The 18,758-nt window shown below is 42.8% G+C and overlaps 1 protein-coding gene across 1 annotated transcript; it reads right to left on the reverse strand.

The window, feature by feature from the left end:
- Positions 1–13,443: 13,443 nt before the first annotated feature.
- LOC123132670 (SWI/SNF complex subunit SWI3B) lies at positions 13,444–18,696 on the reverse strand. The gene is made up of 6 exons (XM_044552528.1): positions 18,292–18,696; positions 17,757–18,178; positions 15,927–16,304; positions 14,585–14,717; positions 13,966–14,093; positions 13,444–13,879 (listed from the first exon to the last, which is right to left on the reverse strand). Exons 1-6 carry the CDS (start codon positions 18,518–18,520, stop codon positions 13,679–13,681), a joined length of 1,491 nt encoding a protein of 496 aa, XP_044408463.1. The 5' UTR covers positions 18,521–18,696; the 3' UTR covers positions 13,444–13,678.
- Positions 18,697–18,758: the final 62 nt, after the last annotated feature.

Consider the following 18,758-nt stretch of genomic DNA (forward strand, 5'->3'; position numbering starts at 1 on the left):
CCTGACTCCATATATTCACGTTCGGGGAGAAAAAAATCAGAGAGAAGGATTCATCGCGTTTTACGATATGGAGCCACTGCCAAGCCCTAAACTCTCTCGGGAGGGCTTATTTGGAGTCCGTTCGGGGCTCCGGAGAGGGGAATCCGTCGCCATCGTCACCATCAACCTTCCTCCATCACCAATTTCATGATGCTCACCGCCGTGCGTGAGTAACTCCATCATAGGCTTGTTGGGTGGTGATGGGTTGGATGGGATTTATCATGTAATCGAGTTAGTTTTGTTAGGGTTTGATCCCTAGTATCCACTATGTTCTGAGATTGATGTTGTTATGACTTTGCTATGCTTAATGCTTGTCGCTAGGGCCCGAGTGCCATGATTTCAGATCTGGACCTATTATGTTTTCATGAATATATGTGAGTTCTTGATCCTATCTTGCAAGTCTATAGTCACCTATTATGTGTTATGATCCATTAACCCCGAAGTGACAATAATCGGGATACTTACCGGTGATGACCGTAGTTTGAGGAGTTCATGTATTCACTATGTGTTAATGCTTTGGTCTGGTACTCTATTAAAAGGAGGCCTTAATATCCCTTAGTTTCCAATAGGTCCTCGCTACCACGGGAGGGTAGGACAAAAGATGTCATGCAAGTTCTTTTCCATAAGCACGTATGACTATATTGAGAATACATGCCTACATTACATTGATGAACTGGAGCTAGTTCTGTGTCACCCTATGTTATAACTGTTGCATGGTTAATCGAATCCGAGATAATTGTCCATCACTGATCCATTGCCTACAAGCTTTTCAAATATTGTTCTTCGCTTATTTACTTTTCCGTTGCTACTGTTACAATCACTACAAAATTGCTACCGTTACTTTTGCCACCGTTACCACTACTATCATATTACTTTGTTACTAAATACTTTGCTGCAGATATTAAGTTTCCAGGTGTGGTTGAATTGACAACTCAGCAACTAATAGTTGAGAATATTCTTTGGCTCCACTAGTGTCGAATCAATAAATTTGGGTTGAATACTCTACCCTTGAAAACTGTTGCGATCCCCTATACTTGTGGGTTATCAAGACTATTTTCTGGTGCCGTTGCCGGGGAGCATAGCTCTATTCTTTGAGTCACTTGGGATTTATATCTGCTGATCACTATGAAGAACTTGAAAGATCAAAGAACCAAGATTTTTCCCTCAACTACGAGGGCAGGAAAGGAACTGTCATCTAGCTCTGCACTTGATTCACCATCTGTTTTGAGTAAACTTGCGACACCTACACATGCTATTAATTCTGATACGTCGCATGTTATTGATGATGCCACTTTTGCTTTGCATGATACTTATGATGAAACTACTTCTATGCTTGATAATACTATGCCACTAGGTGAATTTCTTGATGAACAACTTGCTAGGGCTAGAGAGAATGAAATTATGGAAACTGATAATATTAATAAAAGTGATGATGAAGATTCTCCCCCTAGATATGAATTGCCTGTTGTGCCTGAGGGTTATGTTATGGCTAAAGAGACTGCTAGAGACTTCTTAGCTTGCAATGATAGATCTGATCTTCAGAAATTATTAGCTAAGCTTAAAGAAAAGACTTTGAATGCTAGAATGAAATATGACCCTGCTTTTGCTACTTCACCTATATTTATTACTAATAAGGATTATGATTTCTCTGTCGATCCTGAGTTAATTACTTTGGTTGAATCTGATCCTTTTTATGGCTATGAATCTAAAACTGTTGTGGCACATCTTACTAAATTAAATGATATAGCCACCCTGTTACTCATGATGAGAAAACTCGCTATTACTTTATCCTTAAGTTGTTTCCGTTCTCATTAAAGGGTGATGCTAAAACATGGTTTAATTCTCTTGATCCTGGTTGTGTGCGTAGTCCCCAGGATATGATTTATTACTTCTCTGCTAAATATTTCCCCGCTCATAAGAAACAAGCTGCTTTAAGGGAAATATATAATTTTGTGCAAATTGAAGAAGAGAGTCTCCCACAAGCTTGGGGGAGGCTTCTCCAATTACTTAATGCTTTGCCTGATCATCCTCTCAAGAAAAATGAAATACTTGATATCTTTTATAATGGACTAACCGATGCTTCCAGAGACCACCTGGATAGTTGTGTTGGTTGTGTTTTCAGGGAAAGAACTGTTGATCAAGCTGAATTGCTATTGAATAATATGTTGAGTAATGAAAATGATTGGACATTTACTGAACCAACTCCTAAGCCAACTCCGAAGAAAAGGGGTATTCTATTTCTCAGTCCTGAAGATATGCAAGAGGCAAAGAAATCTATGAAAGAAAAAAGGTATTAAAGCTGAAGATGTTAAGAATTTACCACATATTGAAGAAATACATGGTCTTGATAACCCGACACAGGTAGTAAAAGTAAATTCTCTCTATAGATTTGATGAAGGTGATATTCCTCGTTATAAGTCTGCTAGCCAATGCTTAGATGAGTTTGATAATTTTATTGTTAAACAAGAAAACTTCAATGCTTATGTTGGTAGACAATTGAAACGCAATGCTGATTGGCTTGAACACTTGAGTGATTATATGGCTAGTGTTAAAGGTGAACTTAAACTTATTAGTAGACATGCTTCTATGGTTACCACTCAAGTAGAACAAGTACTTAAGGCTCAGAATGATTTGCTCAGTGAATTAAATAATAAGAAAAATGATAATGTTGTTAGAGTTATGACTAGAGGTGGTAAAATGACTCAGGAACCTTTGTATCCTGAGGGCCACCCTAAGAGAATTGAGCAAGATTCTCAGAGAACTAATGTTGATGCACCTAGTTCTTCTAAGAAGAAGAAAAATAAAAATGATAGGACTTTGCATGCTTCTAGTGAACCTGTTATTGACACACCTGAGAATCCCAATGATATTTCTATTTTTGATGCTGAAACACAATGTGGTAATGAACATGAAACTAGTGATAATGTTAATGATGATGTTCATGTTGATGCTCGACATAGCAATGATAATGATGTAGAGATTGAACCTGATGTTGATCTTGATAACCCACAATCAAAGAATCAACGTTATGATAAGAGAGACTTTGTTGCTAGAAAGCACGGTAAGGAAAGAGAACCATGGGTTCAGAAACCCATGCCTTTTCCTCCTAAACCATCCAAGAAAAAGGATGATGAGGATTTTGAGCGCTTTGCTGAAATGATTAGACCTATCTTTTTGCATATGCGTTTGACTGATATGCTTAAAACGAATCATTATGCTAAATATATGAAAGATATTGTTACAAATAAGAGAAAGATACCGGAAGCTGAAATTTCCACCATGCTTGCTAATTACACTTTTAAGGGTGGAATACCAAAGAAACTTGGAGATCCAGGAGTACCAACTATACCATGCTCCATTAAGAGAAACTATGTTAAAACTGCTTTATGTTATCTCGGCGCCGGTGCTAGTGTTATGCCTCTCTCTTTATATCGTAGACTTGATTTGAATAAGTTGACACCTACTGAAATATCTTTGCAAATGGCTGATAAATCAACTGCTATACATGTCGGTATTTGTGAGGATGTGCCTGTTGTGGTTGCAAACGTTACTATTCTAACGGACTTTGTTATTCTTGATATTCCCGAGGACGATAGTATGTCTATTATTCTTGGTAGACCCTTTTTGAATACTGCAGGGGGCTGTTATTGATTGCAACAAAGGCAATGCCACTTCTCATGTTAATGGTAATGAGCATACGGTACACTTTCCAAGAAAACAACCTCAAGTCCACAGTATCAATTCTATTGGAAAAATTCCAACTATTACTATTGGAGGTTTTGAATTTCCTCTTCCTACTGTCAAGAAGAAATATGATATTCTTATTGTTGGGGACATGCATATCCCCGTTGAGGTAACCTAGTGTTATTCGAAAATTCTCCGGTTTCATGTTATTCGAAAAGAGTTTGTTAACAAGACTTGATCAACCTTATTAGTGGATTCCTTTTGATGAGCATGAGATGGATGGATTTAGAAAACACAACTCTCTGTACCCTCTTTTTACTTTTTGTTATTTATATTAAATAAAGCAAAAATAGTATTTTCTGTTTGTTTTCTGAATTATCCATGCAATAAAAAATACCCAAAAATAAAGTTCTCCAAATACCCTGAAAATTTAATATGATTTTTCCTAAAATATTTGAGAATATTTGGCACTAAGAACACACCAGGGGGACCCACCACGTGCCCACGAGGGTGGAGGGCGCACCCTACCCCCTAGGCGCGCCCCCTGCCTCGTGGGCCCCACGTGGGTCCCCTCCACTTATCCTTGCACCCACACACTTCGTCTTGCTCCAGAAAAAATCATCTACCAGCTCAAACCCGAGTTCTAGCTCATCTTGCTGCCATTTTCGATCTCCTTGCTTAAAGCTTCATTCACAAAACTGCTTTGGGGGATTGTTCTTCGGTATGTGACCCCTCCAATGGTCCAATTAGTTTTTGTTCTAGTGCTTTATTTATTGCAAATTTTTGCTGCTTAGGTGACCCTGTTCTTGAGCTTGCATGCCAAATTTATGTGGTCAAAAGTAGTTTTAATGCATGATATGGCCTCTAGGCACTTGTAGGAGTAGTTGCTATCAATCTTGTTGAGTTTGGTTCACTTTTATTTTGAGTTACTAAAAATTTTCAAAAAAAATTCAGAGGAAGAAATATGTTTAGGAAAATGTAACAAGGTGGTTCCTCAAGGAAGCAAGGACCAAGGCTCGCGATACGTGAGCCGGACCATGAACTACCAAGAGAAACTCAAGTACGGCCTTATGAATGGCCGTCAGAAAGTTTCATGGTCCATGCAGGAATTAAGGAGGAATTTGAAGCATATGTGTGTAACGCTGATATTGAGAGCTTCGAGTCAGATAAGTGTCGGCAGTACCTCTATTTAACCGATTCATTTGCAAGAAGGTTAAGTTTACATCCTCGCGCAATTCTCACAATGTCCTATTTGATCTTTATGATAAATCCTATACCATGGACTTAGAAGATTTTAATACTGCTTGTAAACTCCTACAGTGGGGTAATGTTAGTGAACCTCACAAATCTGAATATAAAGATTTTCTTGCTAGTATCATTGTGGGGGAATCTAGAGAAATAACACAAGCTACCATAGGGAGCATTCATTTTCCTGCCATACATTATTTTGCTCTCTTTTGTAGGTAGATGCATTAATGGTAAGGACAAGGCATGTCACATGTGCGTTCCCGATCTTACTGTACTCAAGAGTGTTGTATTAGGAGATAGACAATATAACTTGGGGGCCATTGTTGCACGTAGGTTGCATAATAATATTATTAATGGAGATTTCTTTGGTGGAATTTATGCAACCCGTTTAGCTGATTTTCTTGAGATACCTATACGTGGAGATGATATTGAGTTGCCTCCTACTTATTTAGATTATAATGCTATGGCTCGTCATCAGTTTGTTGAGAGGAACAATCAGTCCCTCCAGTACCGACTAATCTTTGACAGACGACGCACCTATCATGTCGCTCTCCTTGCTCCTACTATCTTTGACTTTCATGCAAAAGGGAGATATGTTATAACCAGGAAGGAGGCAAACAAGTACGAGAGGAGGACGGAGGCAGCCAGCCTCCAAGCTGCAGCCCTCCAGGCAGTAGCTGATGCATCTCAGTACGACCCCAACTTCAACTTCGGATATCCACCAGGCCATCCATGGGCATAGACCAACTTAGGCCAAAAGCCTAAGCTTGGGGGAGTACGTATTTCTCAACAACATTACATTCATGTTCACACATTCATGCCAGTTGTCGGTGATCATACTTTTTCATTGTATCATCCATGCTAGTTTATTTTCTTTCTTCTTGTGTGTTTGAAAAACCTTAATAAAAACCAAAAAAATAGTCGTAGCTTTTAGCTAGTTTACTTTCCATGCCTGTAGCAGTAGTAATTAAAAGAAAACCCAAAAAGATTTCTCGTTCTTCTTTTGCTTGTTGGGAGCTTTCCCATGTAAATAGTTTTATTTCTTTTCTTCGGGGGTCGAGAGGAGAAGACCATGATGAAAATGTTGAGTGGCTCTCATATGCATTATTATTGATCTAACAAAGAGCCCATATTACCTTGTCTTCTCTCTTGAATTGAATGCTTGCAGATTCCATCTTAGTCCAATGCACGTGCACTATTATTATTATCCACACTATTCGGTTGTGCAAGTGAAAGGCAATAATGACGATATATGACAAACTGATTGAGATGAGAGAAGCTGGTATGAACTCGGCCTCTCTTGTTTTTGTAAATATGATTAGTTCATCGTTCCTGATTCAGCCTATTATGAATGAAACACATTTGCAATGACAATTAGAGATTATAGTTGCTTATGCCATGCTTAATTAGCTATGAGTTTATAATGGTTTACCTTGCGTGCCAACATGCTATTAAAATGGTTGTGATGTGGTATGATAGGGTGGTATCCTCCTTTGAACAATTCGAGTGGCTTGACTTGGCACATGTTCCCGCATGTAGTGGAAACAAAATCAACATAGTCTCTATGATATTTATGTCCATGGTGAATTATATCCTACTCGTGCTTGCATTCGGTGTTGATTAATTTTAATGCATGTTCATGACTGTTGTCGCTCTCTAGCTGGTCGCTTCCCAGTCTCTTTCTAGCCTTCACTTGTACTAAGCGGGAATACTGCTTGTGCATCCAATTCCATAAACCCCAAAGTTATTCCATATGAGTCCACCATACCTTCCTATATATGGTATCTACCTGCCGTTCCATGTAAATTTGTATGTGCCAAACTCTAAACCTTCAAATAAACATTCTGTTTTGTATGGTCGAATAGCTGATGTATCAACTAGGGTTGTCTGTATCTTCCATGCTAGGCGGGTTATTCTCAAGAGGAGTGGACTCCGCTCCTCACTCACGAGAAAATGGCTGGTCACCGGGATGCCCAGTCCCATGCTCAAATCAAATCAAAATAATTGCAAACAAAACTCTCCCAGAATTGTTGTTAGTTGGAGGCACCCGTTGTTTCGGGCAAGCCATGGATTGATGCTTGTTGATGGTGGGGGAGTATAAACTTTACCATTCTGCTTGGGAACCGCCTGTAATGTGTGTAGCATGGAAGATATCAAGATCTCTCGGTTGTTATGTTGACAATGAAAGTATACCGCTCAAAATATTATTCATCTCTATTTCAAAACCGAGCTCTGGCACCTCTACAAATCCCTGCTTCCCTCTGCGAAGGGCCTATCTATTTACTTTTATGCCGAGTCATCATCCTCTTATTAAAAAGCACCAGTTGGAGAGCACCGCTGTCATTTGCATTCATTACTATTAATTTATATTGAGTGTGAGTATGACTGGATCTCTCTTACCATGAATTACAAGGTCTAGTCAGTCCTTGATCTTTAAAGGTGCTCTGCATTTATATTTTGCGGTCTCAGAAAAGGCTAGCGAGATACCACTTTGTTATATCATATCATGATTGTTTTGAGAAAGTGTTGTCATCCGAGATTTACTATTATTGCTCGCTAGTTGGTTATGTCATTGATATGAGTAAACATGAGACTTAAATGTTACTATGAATATGGTTAGTTCATAATCTTTGCTGAAAACTAGAATGTTGGCTTTACATATTTGCAACAACAAGAGCAAACAGACTTTGTAAAAGTTTTTCTTTATCACTTTCAGTTTATCAATTGAATTGCTTGAGGACAAGCAAAGGTTTAAGCTTGGGGGAGTTGATACGTCTCCAACGTATCTACTTTTCCAAACACTTTTGCCCTTGTTTTGGACTCTAACTTGCATGATTTGAATGGAACTAACCCGGACCGACGTTGTTTTCAGCAGAATTGTCATGGTATTATTTTTGTGCAGAAATAAAAGTTCTGGGAATGACCTGAAAATCAACAGAGATTATTTTTGGAATATATAAAAAATACTGGCGAAAGAATCAACGTCAGGGGGCCCACACCCTATCCACGAGGATGGGGGCGCGCCTACCCCCCTGGGCGCGCCCCCTGCCTCGTGGGCCCCCTGATGCTCCACCGACGTCCATCCTGACTCCATATATTCACGTTCAGGGAGAAACAAATCGGAGAGAAGGATTCATCACGTTTTACGATACGAAGCCGCCGCCAAGCCCTAAACTCTCTCGGGAGGGCTGATCTGGAGTCCGTTCGGGGCTCCAGAGAGGGGAACCCGTCACCATCGTCATCATCAACCTTCCTCCATCACCAATTTCATGATGCTCACCGCCGTGCGTGAGTAATTCCATCGTAGGCTTGCTGGATGGTGATGGGTTGGATAAGGTTTATCATGTAATCGAGTTAGTTTTGTTAGGGTTTGATCCCTAGTATCCACTATGTTATGAGATTGATGTTGCTATGACTTTGCTATGCTTAATGCTTGTCACTAGGACCCGAGTGCCATGATTTCAGATCTGGACCTATTATGTTTTCATGAATATATGTGAGTTCTTGATCCTATCTTGCAAGTCTATAGTCACCTATTATGTGTTATGATCCGTTAACCCCGAAGTGACAATAATCGGGATACTTACCGGTGATGACCGTAGTTTGAGGAGTTCATGTATTCACTATGTGTTAATGCTTTGGTCCGGTACTCTATTAAAAGGAGACCTTAATATCCCTTAGTTTCCAATAGGACCCCGCTGCCACGGGAGGGTAGGACAAAAGATGTCATGCAAGTTCTTTTCCATAAGTACGTATGACTATATTCGGAATACATGCCTACATTACATTGATGAACTGGAGCTAGTTCTGTGTCACCCTATGTTATAACTGTTGCATGATTGATCGCATCCGACATAATTATACATCACTGATCCATTGCCTACGAGCTTTTCATATATTGTTCTTCGCTTATTTACTTTTCTGTTGCTACTGTTACAATCACTATAAAACTGCTACCGTTACTTTTGCCATCGTTACCACTACTATCATATTACTTTGCTACTAAATACTTGCTGCAGATATTAAGTTTCCAGGTGTGGTTGAATTGACAACTCAGCTGCTAATACTTGAGAATATTATTTGGCTCCCCTTGTGTCGAATCAATAAATTTGGGTTGAATACTCTACCCTCGAAAACAGTTGCGATCCCCTATACTTGTGGGTTATTAGTCCTCTAGGGACGCGATCACCTCCAGAAGTAGCCTCGTGCTCTTGAAGACGCAGGTTGATGATTCCCAAGATTTCAGCCACAACGGAGATCCCCCGAAGAAGGCTAGCAGGCCGGCCTTAAGGCCGAACGGATAAAGCCACATATTTTGCCAGACCCCCATCGACCTGGGAAGGTTCATGGGGAAGAAGGATGAATGAGTATGCAGCTAAATGCTGACCCCACCAATATCACGAACGGAGCTGCCGCTCATGTGGCCCTTCATGCAGAAGAAGCGCTGGAAGAGGCCGAAGTGGGGGGCAACACCAAGAAAGCACTCATAGAACGTAATGAAGTTCGCGATGTGGAGAATACTGGTGGGGTTAAGGTGATGAAGCTGAATGCCAAGAAAGAAGAGGAGCCCCCACACGAAGGAGCGTAGGGGGAAGCCGAGGCCTCGTCCAAAGAAGTCGAGGTGGAGGATGCGCGCGTCGTCCGACGGCGCCGGGAATTCCTCAGTGGAGAGGGGGATGCGATACCGGAGGTCGAACGAGAATGACCCCTCCACCCTCAGCTTCTGGATGTCTCAGTCCAAAATCACGGAACAGGCCCACAGACTGCTGAAGACCTCGGTGCTGGGTTGCGATTCGGCGGCAGCGCTAGAGTCTTCCGCCTTCCGCCTTTTCTCCGCTTCCTTGGTCGCCCGAATGCTGCCGGCCCCGGTCGAGGACCCCAGACGACTCATCTCTCATCTCGTGGGGGAAGAAATGGCGGCCCCGAAGATGATGAACGTCGCTATGGCAGCAGAGCGAAGATGCAAGGAAGTAGAAGTGCAGGGAAGCAGAGGCACGAGGAAGCGGGTGGAGTGGAAATGACGCCTTGCCGCCACACCGCTCTTATGATCCTCCACGGAAGAGCTGGGAATCAAGGCGTCCCTATGCGCCACATATCCCAAGAACCATGGGTGGTTCCCATTCACGTCCTGCATGTGCGAGAATCAAGGCCAATTTACCACATCAAGATGTGCTTCAGCCCGTTCTCCACCACTGATGCAACGGTTCAGATAAAGAATGGTGGCCCTCTCCACCTGTCAAACCTAAGTTAGGGAGAGGAGGCCTAACGGCCGTGGCAGCGTTGACCAAGCGGTGTCCCCAAGAAGCAGGCATCCGACCTTCTTCAAGCCATCAAGACAACAACCTCGTAGCCGGGCTCCAGGAAGATGACGTGACAAGGAGCCCACCATAGGTCTTGTGACACTCACTGCGACCTCCGCCGATCTCAGGGACTACTGACGGGATCCTGTAGTAGGGATGGCTAACGCCAAGGAGCCCAACCTCATCAACTACAAGGGGGCCCAACAGCCCACGGCCTGGCACTAACCCTAGTGGGCCAGACGACCTTCTTGACGCTCAAGACTAGAGGACGTCGGTGCCCCCAGATCGCATCCAGGATGTAAACCCTAGGCCTCTCCTATCTGTATAAAGGGAGGTCTAGGGTTCCTCTTGATCCATCTATCCTTAGATAGGAGAACTCTCGGTAGCAACATCATACACCATTATAACCCCTCGCACGAGGTATCCCTCCATTATGAATAACCGAAACCAGCAGGATAGTCTATTACTCTCCGAAGGCCTGAACCTGGATAAACCCCTCATGTGACCTCCAATACGTGACTTCTAAATACGCTTGGACCCCTATCGAGGGATCTGACAGAAATCTGCTCCGTCACCCGGAAGAGTAGCACCAAAATCATGCTAGCCAAGCCACCGCTGATGGGCACCACCACAACAACATGACAATTCCGTTTTTGGCAAAACTCGTCATCATTCTCAGACTATTTAAGCTGTTATAGGTGATGATGGTGACATTGTTCATTGCACACTAGTTTTTTAGGGCCAGAGTAAAGACTCAGGGAGGTAATACATTCAGAGAGTACGAGTTCCTGCACTCTCAATGAGACAGAAGCAATGAGTTCTAGATCACCCGATCGTCTGGCCTCGGTAGCAAGTTCATGAGCCACCTTGTTACACTCCCTAGCAGCATGGCCCACTAGTTTTCTTTAATACGGGAAGGGGACCAAAAGGTCGCCGAAGATGTTGGTTATTACATTAAAAGTGATACAACACTACAACGACATTGAAAGAAACAGAAATTACAACCACATCCTCTCTTTTTGCAAACAAGACTTTGTCATTGCTGCTTTGCCACCAACTCTGGTTGAACCTTGCCAGCACCTAGCGAAGGAACGAGGCTCTCACCATGGAGGTTGGATAGGGTATGCTGGAACTTGCTTGTTTGATCTCTTGTTCCAAAGGTTGGTCTTGATGTGGGGGAAGAAGATTGACATATAAGCATCCACGCAGCTTCGAAGTCCCTAAGGATACGAGATATGAATGGGAAAAACATCTATCCACCCTCCTCCTTCTTTCTGCCTATATGGCGATGGAGAAGGAGGAGAGCGAAAGCCTGATGCATCGAATCCACCACTCCATGAAGCTTGCTAAGGGAGAGAATGAAAAACAAACTTCCTTCCTACTTCGCTAGCCACCACGGCCGCAGAGAGGAAGGAACAATCCACTAGCAACCGATGCCACCCGTAGGCACTAGAGTACATCTAAACCGTAACGCCAGTTGCCACCAAGGCTACCCTATAATACTCATAAACCTAGCCCTAACATCTACAATGACAACCCCACCACCTCTCCCACTCCCCTGCTAGCTGACGTCGCCGCCCGATGAAGAGGGAAGAGGAGCTAAGAAGCTTCGGGGCAACTCTCAAGATGTGGAGGGGACAAAGTGAGGGGCCTCCATTACCTCTCCCATGTCCCTCTTTTATTTTCCATGTGGCAGTTATATATGGGTTTGATCAAATAACCAAAAAGTGGGTACTTAACCTCATTTCATACTAAAAAACTACATTATACCGAACTTGTTCTATAGTTTTTTAGTTAGAAAAATAATATAATATAGAAAACAAATTAATCGGGCATGTAACAAATTATCCCTCAAAACGCTAAAGGTGACCTAGGGAACTTTAGATATACGGTACCACACACACTCTTCTTTCAAACATGTTTTCAACCTTCCTCACTTCACCAAAAACATCGGCCCTATTCAATGACAACTCCATCAAATTACTTAGGGTCGTTCATTTTTATAGTACACCAAATTAAGGTTGGTGGCCCCGTTATTCTTTTACAGTACATCAAATTACTTAGGGCCGTTCATTTTTCCCACATACCAGGGTTTCTGGCCTCTACTGTTCAGATCACACTGCCATCTTCACCATCTTTGATGACAGTTGCAGATTCCTTCAAGGACTAGCTAGTTCTAAAAATCGGCAGGCTCCTACTCGCCTAGCCACCATCGCCGTTGTCATGGTCCTCCTATGGGCCTTGCTAAATTTATTGTGTTTACATAAAAAATACGACATACCAACATGAGAGCAGAGGCCGAGATATATAACCGAGAAGGCCAATCCCCCCCCCCCCCCCCCCCCCCCCCCCCTCATGTTTGAGAAGAACTTGTTTATGGAGGGATTACATGAGAATTTTTCTGAGTCCTTTTACAGTACATCAAATTACTTATGGCCATTCTTTTTTCCCAACCAATGGTCTAGAATGGGCAATACTGTAGAAGAATTCAGGTACTATAATCAGGCTTCAAGGGCATTTGGGGTAGTTAATTACTATAAATCCTGCAATTGTTTCCACCAAAAGCAAGCTAAAGAGACTAGATTAGAATTTGAGGATCGATCCAACCATTCATTGATTCATTGTGGGTGTTGTCGATTTGCCCATTGTTTAGATGTACAGTGACAACCCCACCACCTCTCCCACTACCCTGCTAGCTGACGACGCCACCAAGGAAGAGGGAAGAGGAGCTAAGAAGCTTCATGGAGACTCTCAAGATGTAGAGGGCACAAAATGAGGGCCCTTCGTTACCGCTCCCATGTCCCTCTTTATTTGCCTTAGCCTCATCATTTTATAGAAGAAAAAAACTAATCCCTCCGCCACAAAATAAGTGTCTCAATTCGTACAACTTTTCTATAGTTTTTTTCAGTTAGACAAATAATAAAATACACAAAACAAATTAACCAAGCATGTACTCCCTTCATAAAGAAATATAAGAGCGTTTAGATGACTAAGTAGTGATCTAAACACTCTTTTATATTTCTTCACAGAGAGAGTAACAAATTGTCCCTTGAAATGCTAAAGGTGACCTCGGGAAGTTTAGATACCCGGTACCACACACACTCTTTTAAACATGTTTTCAAGCTCCCCCACTTCACCAAAAACATCGGCCCCATTCCATGGCAACTCCATATCAGTTTGGTGTTTTTAAGAACACCATTTCCATTAGCTAGACTACAATGTTATCAGACAACATTAATACAACATCCGATGCAGCCACATACAGAAAAAATACACTAATCTAAAGCCAGTAAATTTAGTGTTCGTCACAGGATTCCAGCAATATTTATCTCCCTTTTGCTGACATAGGAGGAACAGAGTTCCAATCCTCACAGCCCTCTGATGCTACCGACGAAGGTCCATTTGATTTAACTCATGGTGATAATAGGTTTCGGTTTCTCCTCCTCCTTGTTCTCAGCCGCTACAGCATGCGGTCTGCGCTGATGCTGCACAACCGCGAGTTGATCCACGAAAAGCAGTTCCCGTAAGTGATGAAGCTGCTCCCTCTCTTTCTCCATAAGCAGCTCTTTCTGCTCAAAACGGCTTATCTTATCCTGGATTTCCTTCATCTGAGGATGATTTAAAGCAATAGATAACAAGTCAATATAGACACCAACTTTTAAGCAGTAATATCTTGAAATCCCTATGTTGATACCTGGACATCCACTATAGCCGATAAAGATTGCTCTATATCTTTTTGCTCCTTTTGAAGTTGCACTTGTGCATTTGTGGATGCCTCTTTGAGTAAATCGTTGGCTGTAAGCCCATTAGTGTAAGAAGATTCTGCAGAGAAAACTAATTGAGCCAAGAGAAGAGCCTTTTGAATACTCAGAGTAAGTATTTCTAGGAAAGAATGGCAAACTAAATCACGGTGTGCATTTCAGCATGTAGCAGCAAGAATGTGAATTTGAATCGCGCCACATAAGGAACTTGGATACAGGTCCATAGCCTATTCTTTGCACATGCACCGATTATGACTTATCTTGTTGCTCCCGGCGCCAGTAGTGAAATGTAGCAAAACTATCAAATACATGTACGCATTCATGTAAAAACAATTATGTGAAATTTATTGATAACTATGTATTTGACCCTACAGAGTTAGGGGACTGGCACCGCCACTGCCTAGCGCATTACTTGAGCACTCTTGTTACCACACCCGTCAAATTATCATTGTTTGCACAGTGACAAGCAAAGCAGTATTTTTCATCAACAATGCAACATCAATAAGATAGAAGATGTCAAACTCATATGGGTTAGAAAGCACAAGTTGCTACCTTCTTCTTTAGTGCTGCTGATTGGAGAATCAGTCTGGCTGTCATTCATATCAACCTGGGATTGTGCAGAAATAGCTGCTTGCGCTGCTGCTGCTGCAACGCCTGCGCCAACAATTGCCGACAAGAACGCGACCTGGTAAAACAATGCAGTTCCATGATTTGCTCCATCAATAAATTTCCACGTTCAAACTAGATGACCATATAAGGCAGCTATTCAGGCATGATGGAGACCAGCATGTACACTTGTTTTGTGTACACATGTGCAAAAATTCTATGAATAGAAAATTCAGGAATTATTTTTAATTTCCTTGTTAAAAACTATCTTGAAGTTCCCGTAGTGTTTCGTGTCTGAAGAAAAGAACATAACTTATACATCAGAACCTGAACGTATTCAAGTACAGTACGTGTTTTCCATCTGTTCACATGAATAGCACAGCATAAGTGGAATGCTCAAGATATACTACAAGTTACTAGTACTCCCTCTGTAAACTAATATAAGAGCATTTAGATCACTAAAGTAGTGATCTAAACACTCTTATATTAGTTTACGGAGGGAGTACTAATTAACACAAAGACTAAGTTATACTCCCTCTGTCCCAAAATTAGTGTCTTAACTTTAGTACAACTTTAAGCTATAGATTACCATGCTCTATGATTACTGGTGCAACACTTGATATAGTAAGTTAGCAACATGTGACATCCACATGTGGTACCAAAACCGAATTGTACTCCAAACTGATCGTTACATGTTATCAATTCATCAAGTACAAAACAAGAGAAGATACCCCGCGCATTGCTGCAGGAATGTGTTGCAATTATTTCAGTGATATTTGGTTATATGAAACATCACTATAGGAAATAATAATATGAGAAATGAAACTAAAATACATATAATTTATTGTATTTGATGATTATACATCACCAAAGAGCTAGCTATGGACAGGGGTGCATGGAAGCTTGCTATCCATGTGCCAGAGCCATGAGTTGGTTGCGAGATCTTATGGGTTTCACCTCTAGCCTACCCCAACTTGCTTGGGACTAAAGGCTTTGTTGTTGTTGTTGTTGTTGTTGTTGTTGATGATGATTATATAGTTGTAGAATAAATATAAGTAGCATGCATGGTGCATATTAAGGTGGGCCTTTTCCCATGCATGGTGGTATGTTGAGTTGGCATAGTTGCATGTTAAGGGAACTAAGTTATTGGGGATCAATTATTTAGGTATATATAGGATGAGTGAGAAGTGCCCTACTCTTATGAATCATTAATTTTGAATACTGAACTGCTTGCACCAGTCAAGGGAGTTAGCAGCTACAAAAACAGGGCAAAGTCACAGATACAGACCTGAGCCATAATTGGATTGCTTGCATCTGCCAGTGGTGTGAGACGGAGTCGGTTTGGGATCTCTGCTCTAGATTCATTAGTAACATCATCAATCTCAAACTCCATTTTCTGCTCCTTGGATCCCATGAACTGTTCTCCAAAATATAATCGGATGAGTCTAGCAATGCAGTCTTTCTCCGAGCGACTACCAACATGCTCAGAAACCTTCTTCCAGTCTTCTCCATAATGCAAGACAGCCTCAAGTAGGTGAAGAGTTTCCTTGTCTGTCCAATCTGATTTGGCGTCTTCGCTAATTTCAACTTTCTTGAAGTCCGCTGGAGTAAGACCAGGCCGATAGTTGCCACGCACAAAGCATCTACAACATATGCTTATATCCGCCTGATCATAAGCAGAAGTAAGGATAGAAAATAGCAACTCTTCTAATTAAAATAGACAACAAATTGATAACAGTTCCAGCTAAAATATAAAGAATGATGTGATGACAGTAGCTCAACCGATACAATATAGCAGTCATGGACATAAAACAAAATCAAGAGGCAAACACAGGTCAAATAAAGTGTTCCAAGCTTCACAGACTCAAAAGTTGGATGCAATTACTACACTGTTTGCAAATATTTAATACTCCCTCCGTCCGGAATTAGTTGACGCTCAAACAGATGTATCTAGAACGTCTAGATACATCTGTTTGAGCGTCAACTAATTCCAGACAGAGGAAGTATATGATTTGTGATAATACCCTCCCGTTCATGGCATGTTTAAGTGAACTGGAAGTAGTTCAAAATGAGCTGTAGTAATCCATCTAACACAGTCAATCCAAGAGTGGCAATGCGCAAAGACACAGCAGTACAGTACAAATAAAAACAAAATCTTGACAATACAATATTCATATGAAGAGCAAGTACACTTGACTTAAATTTATAAGCAACTGTATACATACATATGCAATTACCAGTTCCCAAAACAAAAGATACACCATTAAGTTATCTGTTTGCTCATCTGTCCCGGCGCCCTTTCTATGGCACATACCAAACCAGCTAAGCCAAAACCAACGATCAACCAGGAATATCTCCAATCCGAGCACACAAATTTCTCAACACATGGGCAAACTCATAACTAGCGAACAAACGCTACCCCCGTGGCTTTCTCTATCAGATTAAGAACCCTTTACAAGATCTGCCTGGGCGTTGAAGATACCAGGATAGGTTGGGATGGTGTCAGGTTTAGAAGAACTTTAACTGGTGAGATTTTGGAGATTTGGGAAGAAGTTAGGGACTTGCGTGAGCACATTGAACTTACTAATGTGGCGGATTCAGATAACCGGACACTAGATCCAGCACATTGTTCGTGAGGCGGTGCGGACAGTTTTGCTTGTGGCTGTGCTTTTCACTGGCTTGTGTATGGTAGTTTGTAATGTTGCGGTATAGGATATTCTGTTTTCCACATCGCTGGTTTGCTGGTAGACATCGCCTTTTGTTTTATTTCCTTACTTATCTTCTGGCCTGTGTACCAGTTACTTTCCTGTTTACTTTCGTTGTACCTACTTTGATTTCTGGTAATGAAACCAAGGTTTTTCCCCTTGTTTAAAAAAACCGTTCCCCAATTACATTGCATAAATAATATGAATATCCATAATTTGCGGCTTAATGTAGTGCTTTTTATAATGGCACAAAACCCAAACAGGTTGCTATAGCCAATTGGAAATACTCATACGGATGAGCTAAGATAGTTCTAACCAGATACTACAAATGATGCATACGATGCACATATTACATAACCTGAAATGCAAGTTTACACAGCACTTGAAAATCAAAACAATGGCAAATCACTCACCTTCTCGCAGGTGAAATAGGCAGAGCCGCAGACGCTGCGGCACCCTACACAGAGCTTCTTGGGTGTGGTTGGTCCAGCAGGCAATGAAGACTGAGAAGAAGACTGAGAAGTCGTCGCCTCCTCCCTCTTGTCTTTCCCCTGCTTCGCCCCCAGCGGGGGAGCACCATGGTTGATGAGCCCCCATTCCTCCAGGAAGTCAAACACACGGCGCACAGAGCCAACGTCGCCGATAAGGCCCCGCCTGGCCTCGGTGAGCGTGAGCCGGCGCGCTGGTCTTGCCCGGAACCTCTTGACGAGGGTGTTGCGGTAGTACTTGTAGGCTTCCGGGCCCCGGGACCCAGACACGGCCGCGACCTCCCCTTCGAAGAACTCCGGCAACAGGCGGCGCTCCGTGTCGCTGATGCTGTCGTACGAGAACCACCCTGCAAGCGGAACCCTCGGTCAGATAGGGTTCTAGGTCTTCGCGTTTACTAGAGGCGAAAGTGCTGGTGAGCGCGGGACGGGGACTCCGGGGCGGCGGGGGAGAGGGACTCACCTGCGTAGCTAGGGACGGTGATGACGTGCGATGAGTCCTCGGCTGCGGCTCCCACGGCGGCGACTCCGGCGGCGGTGGCGGCCGAGGTGGAGGCGGGAGGGATCTCCGTCTTGAGGGTACCGGCAGTGGAAGGGGGCTGGGAGAAGGGTCGGGCCTTGAACGGTGACTGCGTAGGCGTCGGCGCGGAGTTGGCGGTGGCCGAGGGCACCGGAGCCGGCGGTGTGGCCATCGGAGACGGGGCAGCCGGTGGAGCGCTCTCTCTCGGTCCGTTTCCTCTAGTCTCCGGCGCTGCAAGCGTGTAGTTTGGGCCTTATCTTTTTTACTCGCAACGAGGCCGTTACGTTACGGTTTGGGCCTCCAGAGGTTTGGTCAAAAAGAGCCCAGCTACGCCTATCCCACACAGAGCGCTCGGGAGTGATGCAAGTTTAGTCCCACCTCGCCTGCGCTGAGCAGAGGGAGCCGGGAGA

This window comes from Triticum aestivum, chromosome 6A (assembly GCF_018294505.1).
Source record: "Triticum aestivum cultivar Chinese Spring chromosome 6A, IWGSC CS RefSeq v2.1, whole genome shotgun sequence".
NCBI classification, from domain to species: Eukaryota; Viridiplantae; Streptophyta; class Magnoliopsida; order Poales; family Poaceae; genus Triticum; species Triticum aestivum.